This window comes from Ursus americanus, chromosome 22, assembly GCF_024610735.1.
Source record: "Ursus americanus isolate L20-20 chromosome 22, mUrsAme1.1.p, whole genome shotgun sequence".
Classification (NCBI taxonomy): Eukaryota; Metazoa; Chordata; class Mammalia; order Carnivora; family Ursidae; genus Ursus; species Ursus americanus.
Window position 1 is genome coordinate 42862056 of NC_142148.1, and position 22650 is coordinate 42884705.

The 22650-nt window shown below is 43.9% G+C and overlaps 1 protein-coding gene across 1 annotated transcript in view; it reads left to right on the top strand.

Moving 5' to 3' along the window:
* SLC24A3 (solute carrier family 24 member 3) overlaps positions 1 to 22650 on the top strand; it is a 472928-nt gene that overhangs the window by 443983 nt on the left and 6295 nt on the right. The window contains exon 15 of the mRNA XM_045809788.2: positions 537 to 649. Within this exon, the coding sequence (XP_045665744.2) occupies positions 537 to 649 (113 nt within the window). The remainder of the gene's footprint in view (positions 1 to 536; positions 650 to 22650) is intronic.

The window sequence follows — 22650 nt, forward strand, 5'->3', positions numbered from 1 at the left end:
CAAACACAATGTGTAGCTACAACATGTAGTACATTGTCCCCAAGAAGTCCTCAGGAAATTCTCCTGTTTTTCTTAATAGTGCTCACTTAGAAAAAGAATTGAAGACAGTGTAGAGCAGTTGGAGATGGCACTAAAATATATCAGTTGGTGAGCTCATGAGAGGTGTGATAGAACTGTCGAGTTTATTCCTTTCATTCCTTTCTAGAAAGAAGTTTCAGAATCTGGGGAACTATATTTGATTTTTGGAATCTTTCACATTTTGCCAGTGATCATGTTTGAAGGTCAACAGTTCAGTAGAATGTACATTTCATTCTACTCTGTTCTGTTCTGTTCTATTCCATTCCTTTCTACTGAAAATACATATTCTATTGAAAATACAGGTGGTGGCCTGGGAGGGAACCACCTAGCAAAGGAGCCAGCAGAACTGCCAGCTAACTTTCTGGCTGTCAGACCAAAGGGTTGGGAGAGTCCCTTAGGGAGCCCCTGTACTATTCTGAGATCCCCTCCCTCACTCGAGTGACCTCTTGTCCTTGCAGGCATGGGAGACATGGCCGTGTCCAACTCTATTGGGAGCAACGTGTTTGATATCCTCATTGGCCTTGGTCTCCCATGGGCCCTGCAGACCCTGGCTGTGGATTATGGATCCTATGTAAGTGGGTTTTCCCTGTGATTTCTCTTTAAATCTTGGGCTATGCAGAACTGTTTTCAGGGCAAAGGAGATGCGGAAACACTAATGCTGAGAGGCAAACAAAGTCTTCCTCATTGAAGTCCTTCCAAAATCAGGCTTAAGTGGACATTCAGGACTTGAGAACAGGATTGGCAAACTTCTTCTGGGAAGAGCCAGATAGTAACACTTTAGGCTTGTGGACCAGATGGTCTCTGTCACAGCAACCCACCTCCGTAGCTGTAGCCTGAAAGCAGCCATAGACAATATGCAAATAAGTGTGCGTGGCTGTTTCAATGCAACCTTATGTATAGAAACTGAAATTTGAATTCCATATACTTTTTTATGTGTCATGATCTATGGTATAGGATTTTTCATTCTTTTTAGCTATTGAAAAATAGAAAAATCATTCTTAACTCATGGGCCATGCAAAAATAGGAGACTGGCTAAATTTAGCCCATGGGCCATCCTCTGCCACCCCCTATCTAGTGTGTTTGCTTTGTGGGCAAAATCATTTCATTCGTGGAGGAAGGGACACAAAATACAAGATGACCCCCGCCCCGCCAGGGGTCTGGAGACATTCAGGCCCCACGGTGATGGCCTCCATGCTTTTTCTCAAAGCTAAGCTGATTGTGACTTCAGGTAGATTTGCAGGTGGGTAACACAGAGGGTCAAGCCCTCTTTCCCAATTTGTTAAAATGTTCCCTCTCCACTAATGGCAACTCTGTCCCAGACACTCAGTGTCCAAGAACTGAGGAAGGAACTGCAATTGGAGATTTTTGCCTAGACACAGAAAGAAAAGAGTAACAAAGCTCCAGAGTTTTTACACCCAACCCAGTGCTGGTGCTTCTGTAAATGTCCTACCAAGCATTGCCTTAGTCTATCTGCGCAATTTGTTGTTAAGCAATTGTATATGCTGTAGAAAATACTGTGGCTCATTTTATCAGATGATGGTTGTCTTCCAAGTTGCTTGACGAATGGCTGTTTCAACCAGGGAAGGTGTGTCCAGCCAGTTGCAATGAAATTGAAATCCATGCAGACAGTCCATGTGTTTTTGATTCATCTAAAGTTACCTAGTGGCTGAGAAATCTCAGCAGAGGGTAAAGATAAGCAAAAGGAGATGGAAAGAAGTAGAATGTGTTCTAAGGAGTGAAGATCTCTTCTCTGTTGTCAGTGAAATTGGGTAATGACATGGTGAGAAGCCCCATTCCCTTGGGGGGAAAGTTGCTTTCAGGAGGTAACTATGACATGAAATCTGAATAACTAGAGAAAACCAGCCAGGAGGAAATTGGGGCAGTGTGGATCATTCCAGGCAGAAGGAACAGTCAATGCAAAGGCCCTGAGGCAGAGATGCACTTGGCATGTTGGAGAGACAGAAGCAAGTCCAGTGTAAGTCGAGCAGAGTGAGCTTGGGGGAGGGTCCCATGCTTTGAGAGACAGTTGGGAGGCTAGGCAGGTCCAGATCCTGTGGGTGCTCATCAGAAAATTAAAAAATGATGATATTCAAACTTACATGACAACATGAATTTAGAAAATGATGTTTTTGATGACTTTGATGAGAGATTCACCAGCACGAGTTTTAATACTGTGCACTAAGGTATAAGGACCCCTTAGCCTTAGCTAATTGTCATATAAACAGATATCCACCAGAAAGACCAGTTCTTCAATAGCCCCCAACAGTGCACCCTAAATATCATACCTCCCAGACTACTTGCTGTCTCAGACATTACACAGAGCCAAGCTAGTGCCACTCAGAGTCACTGTCCCTCAAGGTGCTCTCCTTCAGAGGCAGACGGCTCTGCCTCGGATGCACACATCCCATCACTCTTCCCATTGGAAATGATGTCTCTTCTTCTAGGTGTGTCTCATTCAGAACTCCTCTCTGGACCCTCCCTAGTACCACCACCAAATGGAATCTCTCTCCACAGTCTTTCTATCTCACTTACGGCCCTTATCCTAAATCTTGAACTTGCTTCATCTTCTTAAGTGACACATATAAGAGAGACACTGAAGAAATGCCCTCCAGGTTGGTCACTGAGAGGACATCACCCATTAGGTGGTCACAGGGTTCCAGATAATCTTCTGCAGGATTCTATGAGTGACATTGTTGTCAGTCAGGCACTTATGAAGGGACTCACATCAACCAAATTCACAGGAGTTTGATGTCTATGCTAATGGCAACAGGTGGTAGTAAGATATACAAGTGCAAGATAGAAACCATACTTATTCTGGACAGTTTGTGCTCTATTTTCCTGGAGAAAGATCTCATGTGGGAGGTATTTTGTTTTTCAGTTTTTTTTTTTACAGTACTCTATCATTCACTCTTTAATTATGCTTGTATCTTGTTTTTTTTAATAAAAGTATATTTTTTATTATATTATGTTAGTCACCATACAGTACATCCCTAGTTTTTGATGTAAAGTTCCATGATTCATTGCTTGCGTATAACACCCAGTGCACCATGCAATATGTGCCCTCCTTACTACCCATCACCAGCCTATCCCATGTTTCGTTTTTTTGGTTTTTGTTTTTCCTTTTTTTCAATTGAAGTGTAGTCGACACAAAATGTTAGTTTCAGGTGTATAGCATAGTGACTCCACAGGTGTCTGTTATGCTGTGCTCACCACAAGTGTAGCTGCCATCTATGACCATACAACACTATTATAATACCACTGACTATACTTCTTGTGCTGTGCCTTCCATCCCCATGGCTTCTTCATTCCACAACTGGAGCCTGTACGTCCCAAAGGTGGGAGGTATTTGGGGAGTCCAATGACACCCTCAAGTTCATTGACTCACCAGGAGTATTCACAGGACTCAGTAGCAGGTTTTGGTCATGGCCAAGGTTTATTATAGCAAAGGATATGGAGTAAGACAGTGGAAAAGTGAAATGCATCAGGAGAAATTGAGAGAGGTCAGATGGGGACTTCCAACTCCTGCCCTCCCGGTCACGTAAGATGTTCTTTCTCTCTAGCAGCAAACTATAGGGCCATGTGTGAGATATCTCTATCCAGGGAAGTCCACTGGAGTCTGAGGCTTTTACGGAGCGCTGGTCAGGTAGGCATATTCCTCCTGCTCGATGAACAGCCATGATAGCAGAATGCAGAATCCCAACCCATATACCAGATATACATCATAAAGTTTACTAACCAATCCTGACAAGCTGGTAGAGCATGCCCCATTACTTTTGGAGCACAAAACAACATCTCTGTCAGTAACACAGAGAACATTCCAAGGGCCACATTCTTGGAGATTGGCTGAAGGTCAGTCATGGTTCTAGGCTCCCCTAGAGGCACACAAAGATTAAGTCACTAGACCTGATGCATTAACAAATTCTGCATAGAAGATCTAATTAGAATCTATAGGTTATAGCAGTATCACTACTACTATATCACAAACAACCCCCTAAATTTCACTGGGGTAGCCCAACAAAGGTTTATTTCTTGCCCCAAATCCATTGCAGGTATTTCCATTCTGGTAGCTTCCATGGCTCTCCAAACAGAAACTTAGGGATTGGGGTTTATTTTATCCTGTGGTTCTATCCTCTTGGAGTCCTTCTCCAATAGACACACAGAAAGTAGAGAAAGCAAGGGCATATAAGATTATGTAGATCTTTTTTTGACCCAGACAGAAGGTGGTGTGTATCCTGCCTGCTCCCACCCATTGTCCAGATGAGTCAAACATTCCCACCGAGATGCAAGAGGGATCCAGGACACTTGTTTAGCTGTGCATCCAGGAAGAAGAGGAGATGCAGGTGTCAGTGGACACTAGCAGCCTCTAAAGTCTGGGGCATCAGGTTGAGAGTGGGAGCCAACAAGAGGGTTTGCTGGATAACCTTTTACTGGAGCTGTTGAATTGCTATTTTCTGAGGCATCAACCCATATCGTAGGGTTTTTCTCCCTGCCGCAACAACCATCCTGGGGCACATCGACCACTCTTGCCTCTTTGAGCTCCTTTTTCTGGGTCATATGTGGACCCTCCCTCTCCCAGTGAATACACGTTTCCTGTACTTAAGTTGAGAACAACAGTATTATCGATTGTATTGAATCTCTCTCATTAAAGTCACTGCTTCCTTCAAATACAAGTTCATCTGGATTCTGTTTTGCCATTCCTCAAATAATCTCTTGGGTTTTCCTACAGTCAAGTCATCTTACCTTGACTTTGTTATTCCTTTTTTCTGATCATAAATACAGCTCATGATCTTTTTCGAAAATCAGAGAAACTCTAATTAGAGAACACTCTGGAGCAGTGCCTGCCCAACAGAACTTTTTATAATGACAGAAGTGTGCTATATTGTCTTGTCAAATGTAGTAGCCACTAGCTCCATGAGATAAGAACTTGAAATGTGGCTGGTTCAAGTGAAGACCTGGATTTTTAAATTTTAATTTGATTTTAATTAATTTCAATTCATGTAGCCACATGTGGCTTGTGGCTGCCCATGCAACTCTGCGGGTTCAGAGGATGCAATAAAAATCATGCATAGTTAAATCCGTAAACATCAATTGTTAATATTTTAGCATACTTTTCTTTCCACTTTGGTTTACATAGCTGAGACTTCACTGTACAATGGTGTGCATTGCTTTTTTTACTCCTTATTATATCAAACACATTTTCCTTAAAATCTTACAAGAAACATCATCTTGAAAGGCAACCTCATATTCTAGTTACAACAAAATTTACTTAAGCAGCCTGCTGCTGTTAGACACATATTGCTTCAACATTTTCACAGTTATAAATAATGATGCAACACACATCTTTGTACATCGATCTTATAGATCTTAGAGATCTATAAAAATCCTACATAAAACTGTATTTGCATTTGAAGTTATTTTCCCAAAGCTGGAGTTGTTACATAGAATATGAACAGCTTGAAACTCTTTGAAGAATATGAACATGTGCCTAATTATTTTTCCAAATGACAGTATTCCTTACATTTTAATTTGCCTTCATTTAATTTCTGGGATTTGGAGGACAGCTTCGTAGCACCCTCCTATTCTTTTTTTTAAAAAAAAACACAGGCTTTACCCAGACATTCTGACCACAAGAAGCTCCACGAGGGTGAGCTTCCTCGTGGCACATAGTATGGGGCGTGTACATACTTGAGCCATGAAAAAAGTGTCAAATATAATGGGAATAGCACAACCTGACTTCCTTTGGAAGTACTACTAGTGACCCTCTATCATTATTTAATCATACTCAGTCTTGGGTGTCTCCCTTCCTCCACAGGCTCTAGCTTTGCTCCATGCAATGTTCTATCTCTCATTTCATGGTCCACATTTAGATCCCATCTTCATTGGCACCCCAGACTCTGCCTAGCTTGTGTGCCCCTTAACCCTGCTCAGAGCACTGGATGGGGATCTGTTGAGTTCCCCCAGCAAATCCACCTGGTGTGTTCCTCTGTTTCATTTCCCTGCTTATCTAAAAGTCAGACCTGTGTGAATTTTAACTACTTTTAACTACTTTTTGTTGTCTGTGGTGAAGACTAAAGAGTAGTGGCTAAAGAGCAGGTAGCAAAAAGATGAAAAGAAACCATGCTCTAAATATCCTGGAAAATTGATCCATGAATAATAGACTTTTAGAACATTGACCCTCTCCAGCAGCAGGGGATGTGCAGAGAGGGGCAGGGGATGCACATCCTTCCAGTGTCCCTAAGGTCCATTGGTTCACTGTGTTTATTTTTCTTTACTGTGGTTACAACATACAATCATCTAAGGTGAAATCAAAACCTTTCCAAACAACAACTCATTCTAGATGCAAACCAGTTCCTCCCCCAAGCTTTGGTATCTCCCTGACAGAACATGGATATCAAACCTGAAATTCCAATTCAGCAAAGCACATTGTCTGCTGTAAATGAGCCCCAGTGATCTGCCCTCCTTTCCTGTCCTTCTGACATTCTCCCAACACTCTTCAGAGAGCAGAAAATTAAGCATAATTCTCATTCAGTAACACTCACAGCCCACATATGCTTTTCAGGTTCTAAACTTTAGTGACAGGGTGACATCACGAAGACAAAAATTCAGGCCCTATTAGATGTTTGGCCCAAATTCATGTTTTCCATCTGTAGATGATATAATTGGGTCACTCTGGTCATTCTGCTGGGATTGTGCAAGGAGCACATCTAATCCTGTGGTTGAAGATTGCCCTGAACTGAAGTGGAGGGGAAAATATAGGAGAAGAAACAGGCCATTTCTGTGATCAACAGTTGTGGCACACAGGGGAGTGCTGCTGGGGGAACTTTTGGTCAGAAGACTGGAGAAAGACATGTCATGTTGCATTTTCATCCAAATGCTGTTTCTGTATTCAGTTCCAGAGAGATCTTCATTTTATTCCCAGGATACAAGCATCCAATGTAGGCCTCGCTTTTGAAAGCAGAAAATCAGTAATATAATCTATAAACAGTTCATGAATCCCAGGGAAATCAAGATTTTTTATATGTGGTGTGAGGTAGGGGTCCACTTTCATTCTTTTGAATGTGGACATGTGGTTGTTTTAGCATTTTGAAATTTTAAAATTCAAAGGAAAATATTTGTTAGCTTATTTTTCTTTTATTTATTTTTATGACGTTTGAGTACAGTTGGCACACAATATTACAGCTTTGTGTTTTGACAAGTTAATACATTATGTTTTGTTCACCACAAGTATAGCTACTGTCTGTCCCATTACATCACTATTACAATATCATTGACAGTATTCCTTATACTCTCTTACTCCCATGGCTTACTCATTCCATAACTGGAGGCTTTCACCCATTTTGCCCAACACCCCTGCTCACTCCCCTCTGTCAACCATCAGTTTATTTGCTGTACTTATCAGTCTAATTCTGCTTTTTGTTTGTTTATTCATATTTTTAAATTCCACTTATGCGTGGAATCATAATAGTATTTGTCTTTCTCAGCCTGACTTATTTCACTTGGCCTAATACCCTCTAGGTCCATCCATGTTGTCTCAAATGGCATGATCTCATCCTTTGTTATGGCAGTGTAACATTCCACTATAAATATATATATGTATATATGCACACACGCACACACACACATGCACACACACACACACACACACACACACACACACACACACACACATCTTCCTTTTCAAGGAAGCATCTATTGATGGATGCTTAGGTTCTTTCCATGTCTTAACTATTGTAAATAATGATGCGATAAACAGGGGTCCATTTATCTTTTTGAGTTAACGTTTTGTTTTCTCTTAGTAAATATCCAGTAGTGGAATTACTGGATCATATGGTATTTCTACTTTTAACTTTTTCCACAGTTGCTGCACCAATTTACATTCTCACCAACAAGGCAAAGTGTTTCTTTTTCTCCATATCCTTGCAAATACTTGTTATTTCTTGTCTTTTTTATTTTAGCCATTCTGACAGAGGTGAGGTGATATCTCATTGTGGTTTTTATTTGCATTTCCCTGATAATGGGTGACATTAAGCATCTTTTCATGTGTCTGTTGGCCATCTGTATATCTTCTTTGGAAAGATGTCTACTTATTTTTCGGTAATATTCACGACAGGAGTTATTATGAAGCCCATGATTGTATTTAGTTAAAGCTATGTAGTCTAGAACCCTGCATTTTATAAGTAGTAAAATCTTAACTCTCAGGAAAAGTTTTGAGCCTGAGTCAGAATGAAAAGGTGAATGGTCAAGAAGGAGGGAAGGACAGCCAGTTGAGCTGAATTAGGGAGGGACAGAGTAACAAAACCATACTCAGATCCTAGCAGCATTCTTTAAACTGCTACTTTTTAAAAAAATTTTACTCAGATAGTTTGATCTCTTTGGTTGAGAGGGCATTCAATGAAGAGGAAATCCCATAAGCAAAAGAATACCCCAAGTTCTGACCACATGCTTAGCTCTCTAGCCCTTCCACATGCTGCCCAAATACAGCATCACAGTGCACATTGCATAATCTCTTCTCCCCATCCCTGATGATCCATTCTCTTTCGTACCTTGTCTGACGGTTATGCACCCACATCATCCACCTGCTACTAGAGTTTGAATGTAGGACCATGTCCACCCCATGTTTGCTGTTCACACTGCACACTTTGCCATCTTACACATAGCAGGACATTTTACTTGTTTAAATAGAGAATAAATTTTATTTCCTCAAAGGTGAGGGCAAGCAACTCCTCGTACTTCAATAGCTCCTGAGAGCTTTGCCATATTTCAGGTCAGGTTAAAAAAAAAATATATATATATATATATATATATTCATGGTGGTGATTCTGAGTCATCAAGAAAAAGTTATGAAACATTTTCATCAAAAATAGTTAAGTTGCTGGCCTATAGAGAGATGGACTTTAATTTTCTGGGAGACTTTACTTGTATAGACTACATCTTTTCCTAGTAATGGTAAATCAAAATAGTGGCCCAGCATTTGGTCCACCCAAGCTGTGTCTTTTGGTTTTCCTGGAAGCCAGGAGTCCCAGAAAATAGCCATCTGGAACCAGATCACCTCACAGAAGGAATAAAGGGACTGCTACGAGGGACTTCTCTTGTCTTTTTCCAGCTCATTGTTCAGGTGTTAGCTTGAATGTCTATTGTGATCTCCCAAGCTTGGATCAGGTGTCGTTCCTGCATTTTTGAGCAGCTCCCATCATAGCTTACATTTGATCCTTTGTCTGAGTCTCCCCCGGACAGGTGATCTCCCTGAGGGCAAGAACTGCACCCATCTTATGCATTTATAGTTTCCTCTATGCCTGGTGGTGCCTGGTACTTAGAAGTCACTCAAAATTATTTGTTGGATGGATATGATGCATGGATGCATGGATACATGGATAGATGGATGGATGGATAGATGATCCTAACTTTCCTGCCTTGGGTGGAAGACATGTGAATAGAACAGAATGAAGGGAAAGGATGACCTGAGAAGAGAACAAGGGGGGAAGAAAACAGCAATAAGAATAGCTTAGGGGTGCATGGATGGCTCAGTCAGTTCAGCATCCAACTCTTGGTTTCAGTTTAGGTCATGATCTCATGAGTCATGAAATCAAGCTCCACGCTCAGTGGGGAGTCTGCTTGAGATTCTCTCCCTCTGCCCCTCCTCTCACTCACGCATGTACTTGCTTCCTCTCTCTCTCTCTCTCAAATAAATAAATAAATATTTTTTTAAAGTCCTTTAAGAAAAAAAAAAAGAAGAGCTTAATATTCATTGAATACCTACTATGTGCCAGGCACTCAAGGGACACCATGCCAACATGGCCTCATCTAATCTTGACAACAGCTAAATAAGGCAAGGATTATTTCTTCAACCAATGTTGTTGTTTGCGCAGCTGCTAAATGTGCCAAGAACTTGGCAGGGTGCTGGGAACACAGAATGACAAGATAGAGTAGACCCTCCCCTTAGAACATGCACCAAGGTGGGGAAGACAGACAGTGTCTGAGTGACAAATACATGAGTGTGCTAACTTGGTAGAGCAAAAGCCTCATGAAGATAATGACATGATAGGGTGGGTGGCATGCATCACTCTGGATTCTTTGGATAAGGAGGTGGGTTCTGTGCTGAGGAGTGAATGATAAAAAAGAGCCGGGTGTTTGCAGGGCAGGCGGAGCATTCTAGAAAGAGGGGGCCGAAAGTGCCAAGGCACTGAGACATGCTGTATCTGAGAATAGAAAGGAAGCCAGACAATAGACATGAAGGGGTAAGGCAGGCAGGGGTCATGGGTTTCATTCTAAGTGCACTGCTGTCCCAAGTACTCTTCTGGAGATCTGGCAACCACGGCTCAGAGAGGTTGTCACAGCCAGAAATAGGCAGAGATAAGACAATGAGACTTTTTTCTCTCCCCAGAACACCAGAGACTAAAGCAGGAGGGAGAAGACTATTGCCAAAAACAAATGGCACCACAATGCCGCCATGCACAGTCGAGGGCACAGGTGCACAGAGGACATTGCTGGGGTGGGATTTTAGACCAGATCCATCCCTGAGTTTGAATCGTCACTAGAAGAGAGGACAGGGTCTGCCTATAAGGCTAAAGCAAGCTCTGTAGCTTTACGTAAAGAAAGAAGGACCTGACAAACCATAAAGACTCTTAATCATAGGAAACAAGCTGACGGTTGCTGGAGGGGAGGGGATGGGAGGACAGGGTAACTGGGTGCTGACATTAAGGAGGGCACGTGATGTGATGACCACTGGGTATAAGACTGATGAATCATTGAACTCTACCTCTGAAGCCAATAATACATTATATGTTAATTAATTGAAGTTAAATTTTTTAAAAAAGGAAGCAGACAACTCCTGACTCTCAGATTCCCATCCTAAAAGTCCCACAGACATCGTGGCAGCTAAAATCCTCACTGTCCTAGGCCATGGTGCATTATACGTCTACGATGGGTTCTGACTGAAGGCTGGAGGAAACATTCTGGATCCTTCCATGAGGGTTACACGTTTGTTCAGTCCCTGGGTCCCTACCTGGCTTTCACTAGCGCCCCCACCCCGGCCAGCCCCCAATGCCTAGCCACATTTCGGGGGCATCTCTGTGTAACCTCATGACACGAAACGGAACTCACTTGGAAAAATAGTTCCAGGTTCATGAAAAAGCAAACGTAAGGGTTTATTTGCCTTGAGCATTTTGCCTTCCCTCTTCACCTCCAGCTTTTCCTGGGAGAGAAGCTTCATTTCTGGAAGGACACTCAGGGACTCCTTCCATGTAGCATGGCAGTAATCCCATGACATCTCTGCATCTCTCACATCAGAACCCAGAAGCCCGTGTGGGTTTAATAGCCTCTCCTGCCCTCACAACGGATGTGCTGACAATTCTGAAGCAATTTTTCCATTTCTACTAGATGGGGTTTCCAAGTCATAATTACTGGATAATTACCATCAAGACAGCTGTTCTGTGCATAGTATTAGGTTCAGGCATTTGATAGTGAGGAATAAATGCAGTTTTACAGATTTTGACATTTCTTAGCACTTGTGGTTTGCTCGGAAGCCAGCTAGCTACCTAAGTGCCTGAAATATTTCTAAAAGTCAGAGTTTGGAAAATGAGCACTTCTTGTCCCGTTTTGGTGATGAATGTCTGTTCCACATGCTCTAACAGAATTAAGAAAGTCACCAGGCAGGCTCCAGGATGCCAGGACAAAACTCAGATCTCTGAGCTAGGGCTTAGAAATGCAAAATGAATCCACAGAGTAATATAGGGAGAAAGAGTCTGTTTTGTTTTGTTTTGTTTTGTTTTGTTTTGTTTTGTTTTTTCCAAGCCAAGAGCCCATCTAACTCCAGAATCCACAAAGGTAAAAGGAAGAGGTGATCAGAAACATTCTTTTCCCATACTTTCTGCCCAGTTCATTCTTTTCCTGATCAAACATTAACTGAATGCTTACTGTCCCATCCCACTGGGGATGCCTCAGTGAGCAGGCCAGACACCGTCCTTTGCCCCTAGAACTGCAGCCTCTGGAAGGAGACAGTTACACAAGCAATTCCAAAACAAAGTGTGATGTGTGTCCTCCTAAGGGCTGGCTGTGCAGGAGATGCACAGTATATGGCAGGGGTTGGGGACCTCCAATGCCTGTAAAGAAGTAATGCTTATTCTGAGAATCTGAGATTATCGGGAGCAAAGCAGGTAAAAAATGTGAGAGGAACAGCTTGTAGAAGACCAAGATCTAAGAAAACTTCACACACTGAAGGACCTGAGGGTAGCACCTGGGATGGGAGGGAGACGGTGGGGGGACAGGAAGTGGCAAAGTGAAGGGATGAGTGGCCAGGATGAATTTAGAGACAGAGAGGGGCCATGTGCTAAAGGATATGGTGAACTAGAGTCATGGCAGTGGGAAAATGAAGGATAAGAGGGAGGGAGTGGTGTGACTGCATATGCCTTTTAGAAAAAAGATTCTGACTACTACATAGAGAAGAGGTTGGAGCCAGATCAGACTGATGACAGCAAGACCAGTTATGAGGCATTTGCAGGAGAGAGAAAACATCGTGACCTAGACTAGAATAGTTATATAAGTTAGCTATTGCTACCATAATGCTGTGTAACAAACCATCCCCAAACTCAGCAGCCTGCATACATTATCATGTATTTCTCCATCATACATCTGCGAGGTGACAGGTATTTGGCTGATCTAGGTTTGGCTCCAAGCTTCAGACGGGGCTATTCCTTATGTCTCTCATTCTCTTTGGACCAGTGACTTCCTGAGACACATTCTTTGCAGGATGAACACACAAGAGGTCATGTCAATGATGGAAGTACATTTCAAACCTGTGTTTGTGTTAAATCCACTAATATCCCATTGGCTAATGCAGATCACATGGCCAAGCCCAAATCCAAGAGGCAGAGAAATGCCTCTGCCCACCATGAGGCTGTGGAAAGGGGGTAAACACAGAACTCTAGTACAGGGGAGAAGAATTGAGACCAGTGACCCACTCGGCCTCAGTTGTAGCAGTAAAGCAGGAGAACAATAAAAGGTGCCAGAAGAAACCACAGAATAGAAATCAGCAGGACCTAGTGGTTGCTTTAGCACCAGCCCCTAAATATCTGTTAATGGGAAGGTGCGTTGGGACAAGACAAGGGTCTGGTCATCCAAAGATTTTGTTGGCTGTTGTGAAAAGTTCGGATTGTATTCTAACTGCCGTTGTTTATTCAAGCAAGGTAAAGGCATGATTCACTTTATGTTTTAAGATCAGATTTGATACTCTTTGGAAATGCATTACAAGAAGGCCAGGAAGAGAAGTCAGGGGTGGTGGTGACAAGATGCTGGTGACATGGGCTAAGGTGGTATGAGTATAGAGAGGGAGAAAAAGAGATTTTTCAGAAGAAATGACAAGATTGTCTGATGGATGCATGGAGGGGATGAGAAAGAGAAAAATTGAAGGTCACTTCTGGTGCCCTTTACGGAGATGGGGAAGATAGGTGGGGGGAAATATTTAGGAGGAAATATCAAGGGGTCCATTTAGGACAGATTAAGATTGATATGTGTGAGGGTCATCCAAGTGGAGATACCAGGTAGACAGTGACATAAATGTGCCTGAGTTCAGGGGTGAGGCCTCAGCTGCAGGCATAAACTTGGGGGTCAGTAGCTTTAAATGGTTTTCAAAGCATCAAGCTCATAAAGGAAGTAAATGTAGCTAGAGAAGGGAGCCCAGAACTATATTCTAATGTTGGGTCAGGAAAAATAAAAATATCCAGTGAAGAAAACTGAGGAGCAGTCAGCCAGAAAGTGGGGCTATGGAGCCAGGAGAATGTGTCAAGGATGGAGTGTCCAAGTGCATCAAAGCTTTCCCCAAAGCGTTTCTTCTAAGACCAATTATCAGCCAACATCTCCTCCTCCAAGAAGGCTACTCCCGCCAAATTTACTCCCTCTAGAATCACATGGGACTGTCGTCTCTGATGTGCAGGAACTGGATCTCTCTCAATGAATGAGCATCCCCAGCACCCAGGAGAGGGCCCGTGTGGAATGAAGCCATGGGCCTGTCAGTTCTTAAGTCCCTTCCACATCATTCCTTCTCATCTTTTGTAGTAAGCGTTCCCAAATCAAGTTCCAACACCTGGACACTGCTCCAACTGCTAGAAGGTTTTCCTTTGTTCTAAAAATCCCTTCCCCAACCCCCAGGGTACAGTGGGGCACTGAAGCCGTCTCTTATAGGCTCTGGAGAAGAGACGGAATGGCTCTTTGTAACCCCACCTTCAGTGAGGCCATATTGGTGGCTTACATCCAGCCAGAGTGGAGTATTTCCACCATTGAAAGCAGCAGAATGCCAGAATGCCACTAACAGGGCCAGTCTACAAACTGTTCCCACAGCATCTGGATAGGGAATTTGGGTACAGTTTGCTGACATCTGACTGAATGGTTCTTCTTGAGGTTGTCCTAGCAGAGCTCCTGGGAGCCACCACGAGGCTACCTAATCCCATTAAGGCAAGTCTTGTGTCAGATTTCTGGCACTGGGGGTGCCTGGGTGGCACAGCGGTTAAGCATCTGCCTTCGGCTCAGGGCGTGATCCCGGCGTTATGGGATCGAGCCCCACATCAGGCTCTTCTGCTATGAGCCTGCTTCTTCCTCTCCCACTCCCCCTGCTTGTGTTCCCTCTCTCGCTGGCTATCTCTGTCTCTGTCAAATAAATAAATAAAATCTTTAAAAAAAAAGATTTCAGGCACTGTGTCAGGAAATTGAGGTGATATTTGGGGGAAGGCAGGGTCCTTACAGGTCCCCCATGTATCGGCTTACCTGGGTTGCCTAAGGCCTGAAGCCTATTCATTTCATTACCCCAGTTTAGATCCCCTCAGAAACTATTCAATCCTGAGACAAATATTTGAGATGAGGTGGGTATTGGGGAGGGGTGGGAAACTCCAGCAGGGGCGTGGGGATGGGCAGGGAGATGGAGGGAAGGCAGCCGCGGACAGCAGTCACGGTAACTGCAGCTGAGTCCCTGGGGAGTGGGGGGCTCTAACAAATGGTGTACACTCCCATCTCAGAATGACCCCATCTGAAGGGCAGGGGAGCTATGTGTTTATGCACCCACCCCAAGAGTCATTGCTACAGGGCAGCTTGGCACTTCCAGAGTTCGGGAAAAAGCCCTCCAGGCACAGACACTGGTACTGTTTGTGGAGAGGCAGCTGGTCCCACAAAAATGGTAAGAAAGGACACTGGGACTAGGATGGGGTCCCAGAGGCATCTGCCACACTGACATTTGTGGTTCTTACAGTTTATGCAGGACGGTTTTAGAAACGATAAGCAAGAAAGGCCAAGATGCCACTTTTAAAGGTTCTTAGTGGGTGAAGAGAACTCTGGCATTTTCCCTGTGCCCTGCAGGGTTCAAGGAAGAGTCTAGAATTCACTGTCAGAATTCTAATTCTCAGTCTACACTGATCCTTTACCAGCTCCCTGGCCGTGTGTGATATTGTGATTTATAGTAAGAAATACATGTTTGAGGGCGCCTGGGTGGCACAGCGGTTAAGCGTCTGCCTTCGGCTCAGGGCGTGATCCCAGCATTATGGGATCGAGCCCCACACACGTCAGGCTCCTCTGCTATGAGCCTGCTTCTTCCTCTCCCACTCCCCCTGCTTGTGTTCCCTCTCTCGCTGGCTGTCTCTATCTCTGTCGAATAAATAAATAAAAATCTTAAAAAAAAAAAAAAAGAAATACATGTTTGATCTTCATCCCTGTTTCCAGCACAGAGCTCCTAAAACTTCTGGAATTTTCACAATGATGAGAGCTGTAAGATTTCTTCTGTTATGTTAATGATGTGACTTTCCTATCCCACCTAAGGGTGGGAGCTGGTTACCAGGAGAACCAACCACATGATTAAAAGATTGAAACTTTCAGTCCTACCCCTGACCGCCAGGGAGAGGAGAGAGGCTGGAAGTTGAATCTGTTTCCAGTAGCCAATGATTTAATCAATGCCCTATACAGTGAAGCCTCTATACAAACCCAGAAGGACGAGATTCGGAGAGCCTCCAGTTCAGTGAACACGTGGAGATTTGAGGAGAGTGGTTTGCTCAGAGACAGCATGGAGGCTCTGCTCCCTTTCCCCATACCTTGCCCTGTGCATCTCCTCCATCCGGCTGCTCCTAAGTTAGATCCTTCTATAACACGCTGGTCACCTAGTCAGTAAACTGTGTTCCGGAGTTCTGTGAGCCGCTCTAACAAACTAACCAAACCCAAGGAGAGGGTCCTTGGACTCTCCAATCTATAGCTAGTCCATCAGAAGCACAAGTGGCATCTGGACTTGTGAGTGGCATCTAGGGGCAGGAAGGACAGTCTTGTAGGACCAAGTCTATCCCCTGTGTGATCCGATGCTCTCACTGGGTAAGTAGTGCCAGAATTGAGTTAAATTGTTGGGGCGCCTTAGTGGCTCAGTCGGTTAAGCATCTGCCTTCTGCTCAGATCATGATCCTGGAGTCCTGGGATCAAGTCTCACATCGAGCCCTGCATGGAGCCCCGCATTGAGCCCTGCATAGGCCTCCCTGCACAGCAGGGAGTCTGCTTCTCCCTCTGCCCCTCCCCCTGCTCATGCTCTCTCTCTCTCTCTCTCTCTCTCTCTCTCAAATAAATAAAATCTTTTTTAAAATTTAGTTAAATTGTAGGACACCCATCTGGGGGTCACAGAAATGCTTGGATGTGTAGGGAAAACCCATACCCACACACAAATGGGAATCGGTGAGCAGAATCTTACCTTGGCCAAGTGCTGAACTTGCCAGATCATCAGTTTTCTCATCTTTACACGGGAAAAACGAAACCCACCCTACCTACCTCCAGAGTCACCACTAGAATTACACACAGCCCTGTGTTTGTGAGAGCCCTTTGGACGGGACAGGACTCAGGCACCAGCTGCCATTGAAGCGCCTCTTCTCTGTAAACTTATTCACTTCCTCACCTCATTTAATTGTTCCGGGAAAGAGATTCCTGCCCGGTGATATTTTACAACATCAGACCAAGGCTAGACACATCCATTTGGAGCCTATATCTACACCAGTGTTCAGTTACCCAAATCTGAAAATGCAAAGCGACATGCAGCATGCGTTCCAGGTCATAAATAAATTAGCAAAAATCCAGGGGCTCCTTATTTTTCCTAAAAGAATTCCTCTGGATGTGTGGAGCTGACCTCAAAATATAGAGAGATTTTAAACGGTAATGTGGGGAAGTCAGAATCTTTGAGGCTGGGGATTTTGGATTCCCAAACTGTGTAGGACTTAGGGAACTGTTTATGAACCACATGCTCGCATAAAACTAGGTGAATGGGTGTTTGTGCATGCATCCAGATGAAGAAATATACATGCATCATGGGCTAAATTTCTGTTGACTTGGCAACCAGCCAGCCTTCTGTTTTCTCTGCAACAACTGCCATGACGGAATTAGAGAATGAATTCACGTATTTTGAAGGCAAGAAATAAAAACAGTGCTCAATGTTAGGTCAGTTGTGCCTTGCATGCTCTTCGGTGGGCATTGCCACGGAGATTTGCTGCATTTGCACTTAATGGACCCTGAATCTGTGACTCAGGAAGCAGGGAAACCATTGTTTAGATCAACACTATGCACAGCTAGAACTCCAAGTCTTGCAAAGGTAGTCCAGAGATGAGAAGGGTCCATGCTATTGTCTGGCTTAGCACGCCCCAAGAAACTAGTTTTTGAGGAGGTCGAGTTAAATTTGCTGCCTTTGGGAAACTTATTGGAGTGATGGAAATGTTTTATATCTTTTGGGGTTGTAGGTTACATGGTTACATGCATTTGTCAAAACTTAGCCAATAGGAGAGATTTGAACCTTTACTGTATGCAAATTATGCCTCAATTTTTTTTCACAAAAAAGCCTATTTTTGGTGCCCTCTCATTTTGTTGCTTAAAAAGATCAGCCTACGCAAATAATGAATCATGGAACATTACATCAAAAACTAAGGATATTCTGTATGGTGACTAACATAACATAATAAAAGATTATTATTAAAAAAAAAAAAGATCAGCCTAAGGCCACCCCTACGTCAGTCTCTTCATCCAACTCTGCAATCTTGCCCCTTGCCACCCAGCCTGCCTCCAGTGTGCACACACACCCCATGTGTGTGCACACACATGCACATATACACATGCACAAACATACACTGTGTTCAACATCACCTACAGATGCTTATTTAAACGTACAGTGTATGTAGGCAAGTGGGGAACTAGGTACTGGGTGGAAGGAGAGAAAACTGAAGACCCAGGCATCTGCCATCAGGGCAGTGGGACTAGCTGGGGAGGTAGGAAGGCTACCCAGACAAGGTCAGGACATGATCTGCATCAGAAGTGGGGATAAGGCCAGCGAGGGCTCAGTGAACTTAGAAGAGACAAAAGGACTAAGGGAGTGATGGGCAGAATAGAGGTGAGGTGAGAAGGAGGTATGCACCCCATCTGACCAGACTGAGGTTTCAAAAGGGAGACAGCAGTGTGCCAAGGTGGGGAAGGTGCATCTCCCCTGTTTGGAGAGGCTCCTCATGACCAGCCAGAGAGAGGGGATGCTGGGGTGTGAAAGAGTGTGTTTGAGATCCCAGCGGACCCCCTGGCTGTCTTCACCATCTTCATTCTTGCTTCTCCTGTGGGTGAGAGGGGCCACTGTAGGTCTCCTTTCATTGTGTTTGTGAATTATAAATCGATGCATGTTAGTAGCCACAAGCAAGCCAGATGTCCATAAATAGGAGAATAATTAGATAAACCGTGAAATGTTTATGCTGTTATAAAAAGAAATGAGCTATTGATGCAATGAAAAATGCAAAGGAAATGAAGAAATCTTTAAAAATTATGCTGAGTAAAAGAATCCTGGTGTAAAAGAACACACATTATAGGGCTCCATTTATATGAAGTTTCTTGGACTGGCTAAGCTTAGAAGCAGTGATTAATCCTGGGTGAGCCTGGTGAGGAAACAAGAGAACTTTCTGGGGAAGATGGAAGTGATCTCTATCATGGCTACAGTTTAGGTTACACAGGTATATGCAATTCTCAGAGCCCATTGAACAGTGCAGTTATGATTTGTGAATTTCACCATATGGAAATTACATCTAGAAACAGAAGACCTGTGAACTATAATCGAACCCTTTTGTAAAATGACATAATAAAATGGTGTAATTCCTTCAATTTTTCTGAATGCTTGAAAACTTTCATAATAAAATGTTAGGTAAAAAAAAAAGGCTATATGCTTTCATAAAAAAATAAAGTGGGGAATTTTGGACAGGATTGCATTGTTTCTGGAACACCATCCAAAAATGGTGGCCAGGGTCTCCCTGCTCCCAGCCTCTCTCTGAGCAGTGTGCCCTGCTCCATTTCACTTCTGCAAGGAAATGGATTCATCATTTATTTATTGATTACATATTGAAGCATGTGGCCTGTGCTCACTCCTGTGCCAGGCAGAGGATAAAATCAGACGTGGTCCCTACCCTCATGGTGTTTGTCATCTACTGAGGCTTTGATCAGGGGGCTTCTGGGTGGTGGGTTTATAAAAGAAGTAGCTAGGGGTACCAGGGAAGGAATTAGGCAGCTCTTGAGTTGAGTGGAGAATAATGGCCTAGACACATTGAGAACTCACTATACACTGGGTCCTGTTCAAGCTTTTTAACATGGAATAATTCAGTTAATCCCCACAACCACCTCATGAGGTGGGAATTGTATTATCCCCATTTTACTTCTCAGAAAACTGAGGCATGGGGAAGTTAAGTCACTTTTCCATGATGATACAGCAAGTGGGTGACGGAGCAGGGATTCAGAAGGGGTTCAGTGAGCTGGATCTGGAGCCCATGCTCTAAACCAGAGGTCAGCAGACTTTCTGGAAAGGTCCAGAGGGGAACTATTTTAAGCCTGGTGGGCTATATTGTCTCTATGGAACTTCTCAGCTCTGTCACTGCAGAAGTAGACAATATGCAAATGAACGAGCTGAGCTCCAATAAATTTCATCTACAAAATCAGACTCGGCCCATGGCCCATAGTTGGCCAACTCCTGCCCCAAACTATCCATAGTCTCCAGTGATTGGGAGATGTTCAAGTTGGACCCAGAGGCAACTGAAGGAACCCTAATTCCTGACTGTCATGTCTGTGTGGAGGTGGGGGTTCAGATAGCAAGGAATCAATACAGGCTTTGAGAGCCCAGGTCTGTAATGAATGAAAAAACAAAAATTACCCCTGGGTGCATGTGGCAATCTGTTACCAAAGGAAGACTGCAGAGAAAAAGGTGAAAACGTGAAAAATACTCAGAAACCCCACCAAGTCAGTTGTCTTTAGTCTTTGGAGCCAGATTTAGAATTTTAGAAGCACCACTCTATGAGATTTTATGTCAATGGAGGAAGAGTAAAGTTCCAAAGCTCTAATTGAATATGATTGAATTTGAAGACAGAAGGCTTGGCCAAAGAGAACTTTCCTGCTTAGAACTTGGCTGTCACTGGCTCTGGGTTTCCTAAGGGCAAGAAATCACTTTACTCAATTCTTCTTGCTGACAAGGATTCAACCCTAGAGCTCAAAGGGTGAGCTGGGCTAGGAATGCACTGGCCATGTGCTTAGCAGAATCCATGCAATGTTGACAGTTAAGAGCTCAAAAGGGTTTCTGAGTGTGTGTTCACAGTTTCAGGGTGAGCCCAAGGACTGCGTGACGTGGACAGCTCCAGCAGGCTCTTACTCTGCCGTAGGAGCTGCCATTTTGCTCTGAGGAGTCCTGCCCCTCCCCTGCAACTCTGACCAGGGTACATGTGGGATTATCGTAGGTTCAGTACGGACAGAATACTTTTTCATTAGAAGGCATTCATGATATACTCCTGGATACTGGCCTCTCTATACCTACACAGCTGATGAAAGGAGGAAATCTCTCTACAGCCAGGTGGCGGGTTTGCAGGAAGATAAGCTACCAGCTGGACAGGGGTGGATCCGATCCCTCATTTTTTTTACACGGACTTATCCAGGTCAACCCATTGCTTTAGTGTCACAGAGATCTGATTTGAGTCCTTTGCTCTTAAGAAGGCATTTGGTGGCTAGGAATAATTTCCAGCTGGGGTTCAGCAGATGGTTGGCTCACATGGATTGTGCCTGCAGGGGAGAGGGTCCAGTGCATTCCCTCTGTGACAGAACATTGCATAAGGAGATATGCTCTTGAGTCCCACACAAAGGTTTTGACTGTTAAGGGCATGGAGTTTCCTGTCACCAAAAGGTAAACCGAACACACCCACCTACAGAGACACCTACCTGTTCCCATATCTACACCCCAGAGGTGACCTGGTAAAAGTGTGGCAAGAGGCACCTTGAACCTTGTCAGAAGGGCCCCAAACCACTTCTACAAATAATAACCACTCAGTTCTCTAATGAAATGATCAACCTGCCTTGCTTTTCCTTCCTGTGGACAGGTGAGTCTTTGACTCCTAGCAGAACAGTGTAAGTTGGTGGGGGCTGTATGGTCCCCAAACCTCAATGCAGATAAGGCTTTCTAAGAGACCTGGTGAAAATGAATATCAAAATCCCAGCCCCAAAACCCGTGGAGATCAGAGGTGGATTTAGCCTCAGTACTGGCTCAAAGCCAGTGGTTCTTAAACTTTCTCATGCATCAGAACCACCTGGAGGGTTTGTTAAAACACATGGATGAACCCATCCCCAATGTTTCTGATTCAGGACGTCTAGGAGGGGCCTGAAATCCTGCATTTCTAGCAAGCCCCCAGGCGACACTGGTCCAGAGAGGAAGCTTTGAGCATGGGTGCTCTAAGGCATACCTCCTATTTCGGGGTAGCCGACCTCATGACCTTTGACCTAGGTCAAGGCAGAAGAGACATCTTCTCTACACAATGAAAGAAACTCTATGTAACCTTTTTTGGCTGGGTTGGCCTCTATATATTCCCCACCCACCTGCCCAATACTGCAGCCACAAATCACATGTGGCTCTTTAAATGTAAATCTGAATTAATTGAAGATAAGATTAAAAATTTTGTTCAGTTGTAAGAGCCACCTGTGCCTAACGGCTGCCGTATGGAACAACACAGATAAAGGACATTTTCATCGTGGCAGAAATTTCTACTGGACAGCGCTATTTTATAAGAATTCCAAAAATTGTTTCTCTCTTTCTCTTCAGTGTTCGGCAGCTAACCCCACTGTCTTACTCTGAAAGACTAACAAAACAAAATCCTTTTACGAATATCAGGAGTGGAATGTTAACTCTTTCCTTGTCTTTGCTTGCTTACAAGAGCAAGACTCATCCACCTCTTCCCGTCCAGTCTGGGGGGAGTTCACAGACAATTTAATGCAAAAGAGATAAAAAGTTTAGGGGCGGCTGGGTGGCTCAGTCGGTTGAGCGTCTGCCTTTGGCTCGGGTCATAATCCCAGCATCCTGGGATCAAGTCCCGCATCAGGCTCCCTGCTCTGCGGGGAGTCTGCCTCTCCCTCTGCCCTTCCCCCACTGCTCGTGATCTCTCTCTCTCTCTCTGTCTCTCTCTCACTCTCTCTCTAATAGAGAAATAAAATCTTTTTAAAAAAGTTTAGTAATATTTTTCAAAATATTGCTCCCATCCCTCATGTCGTGAGATTTACCTTAAAAGTTGTATGTCAAGAAAGCAC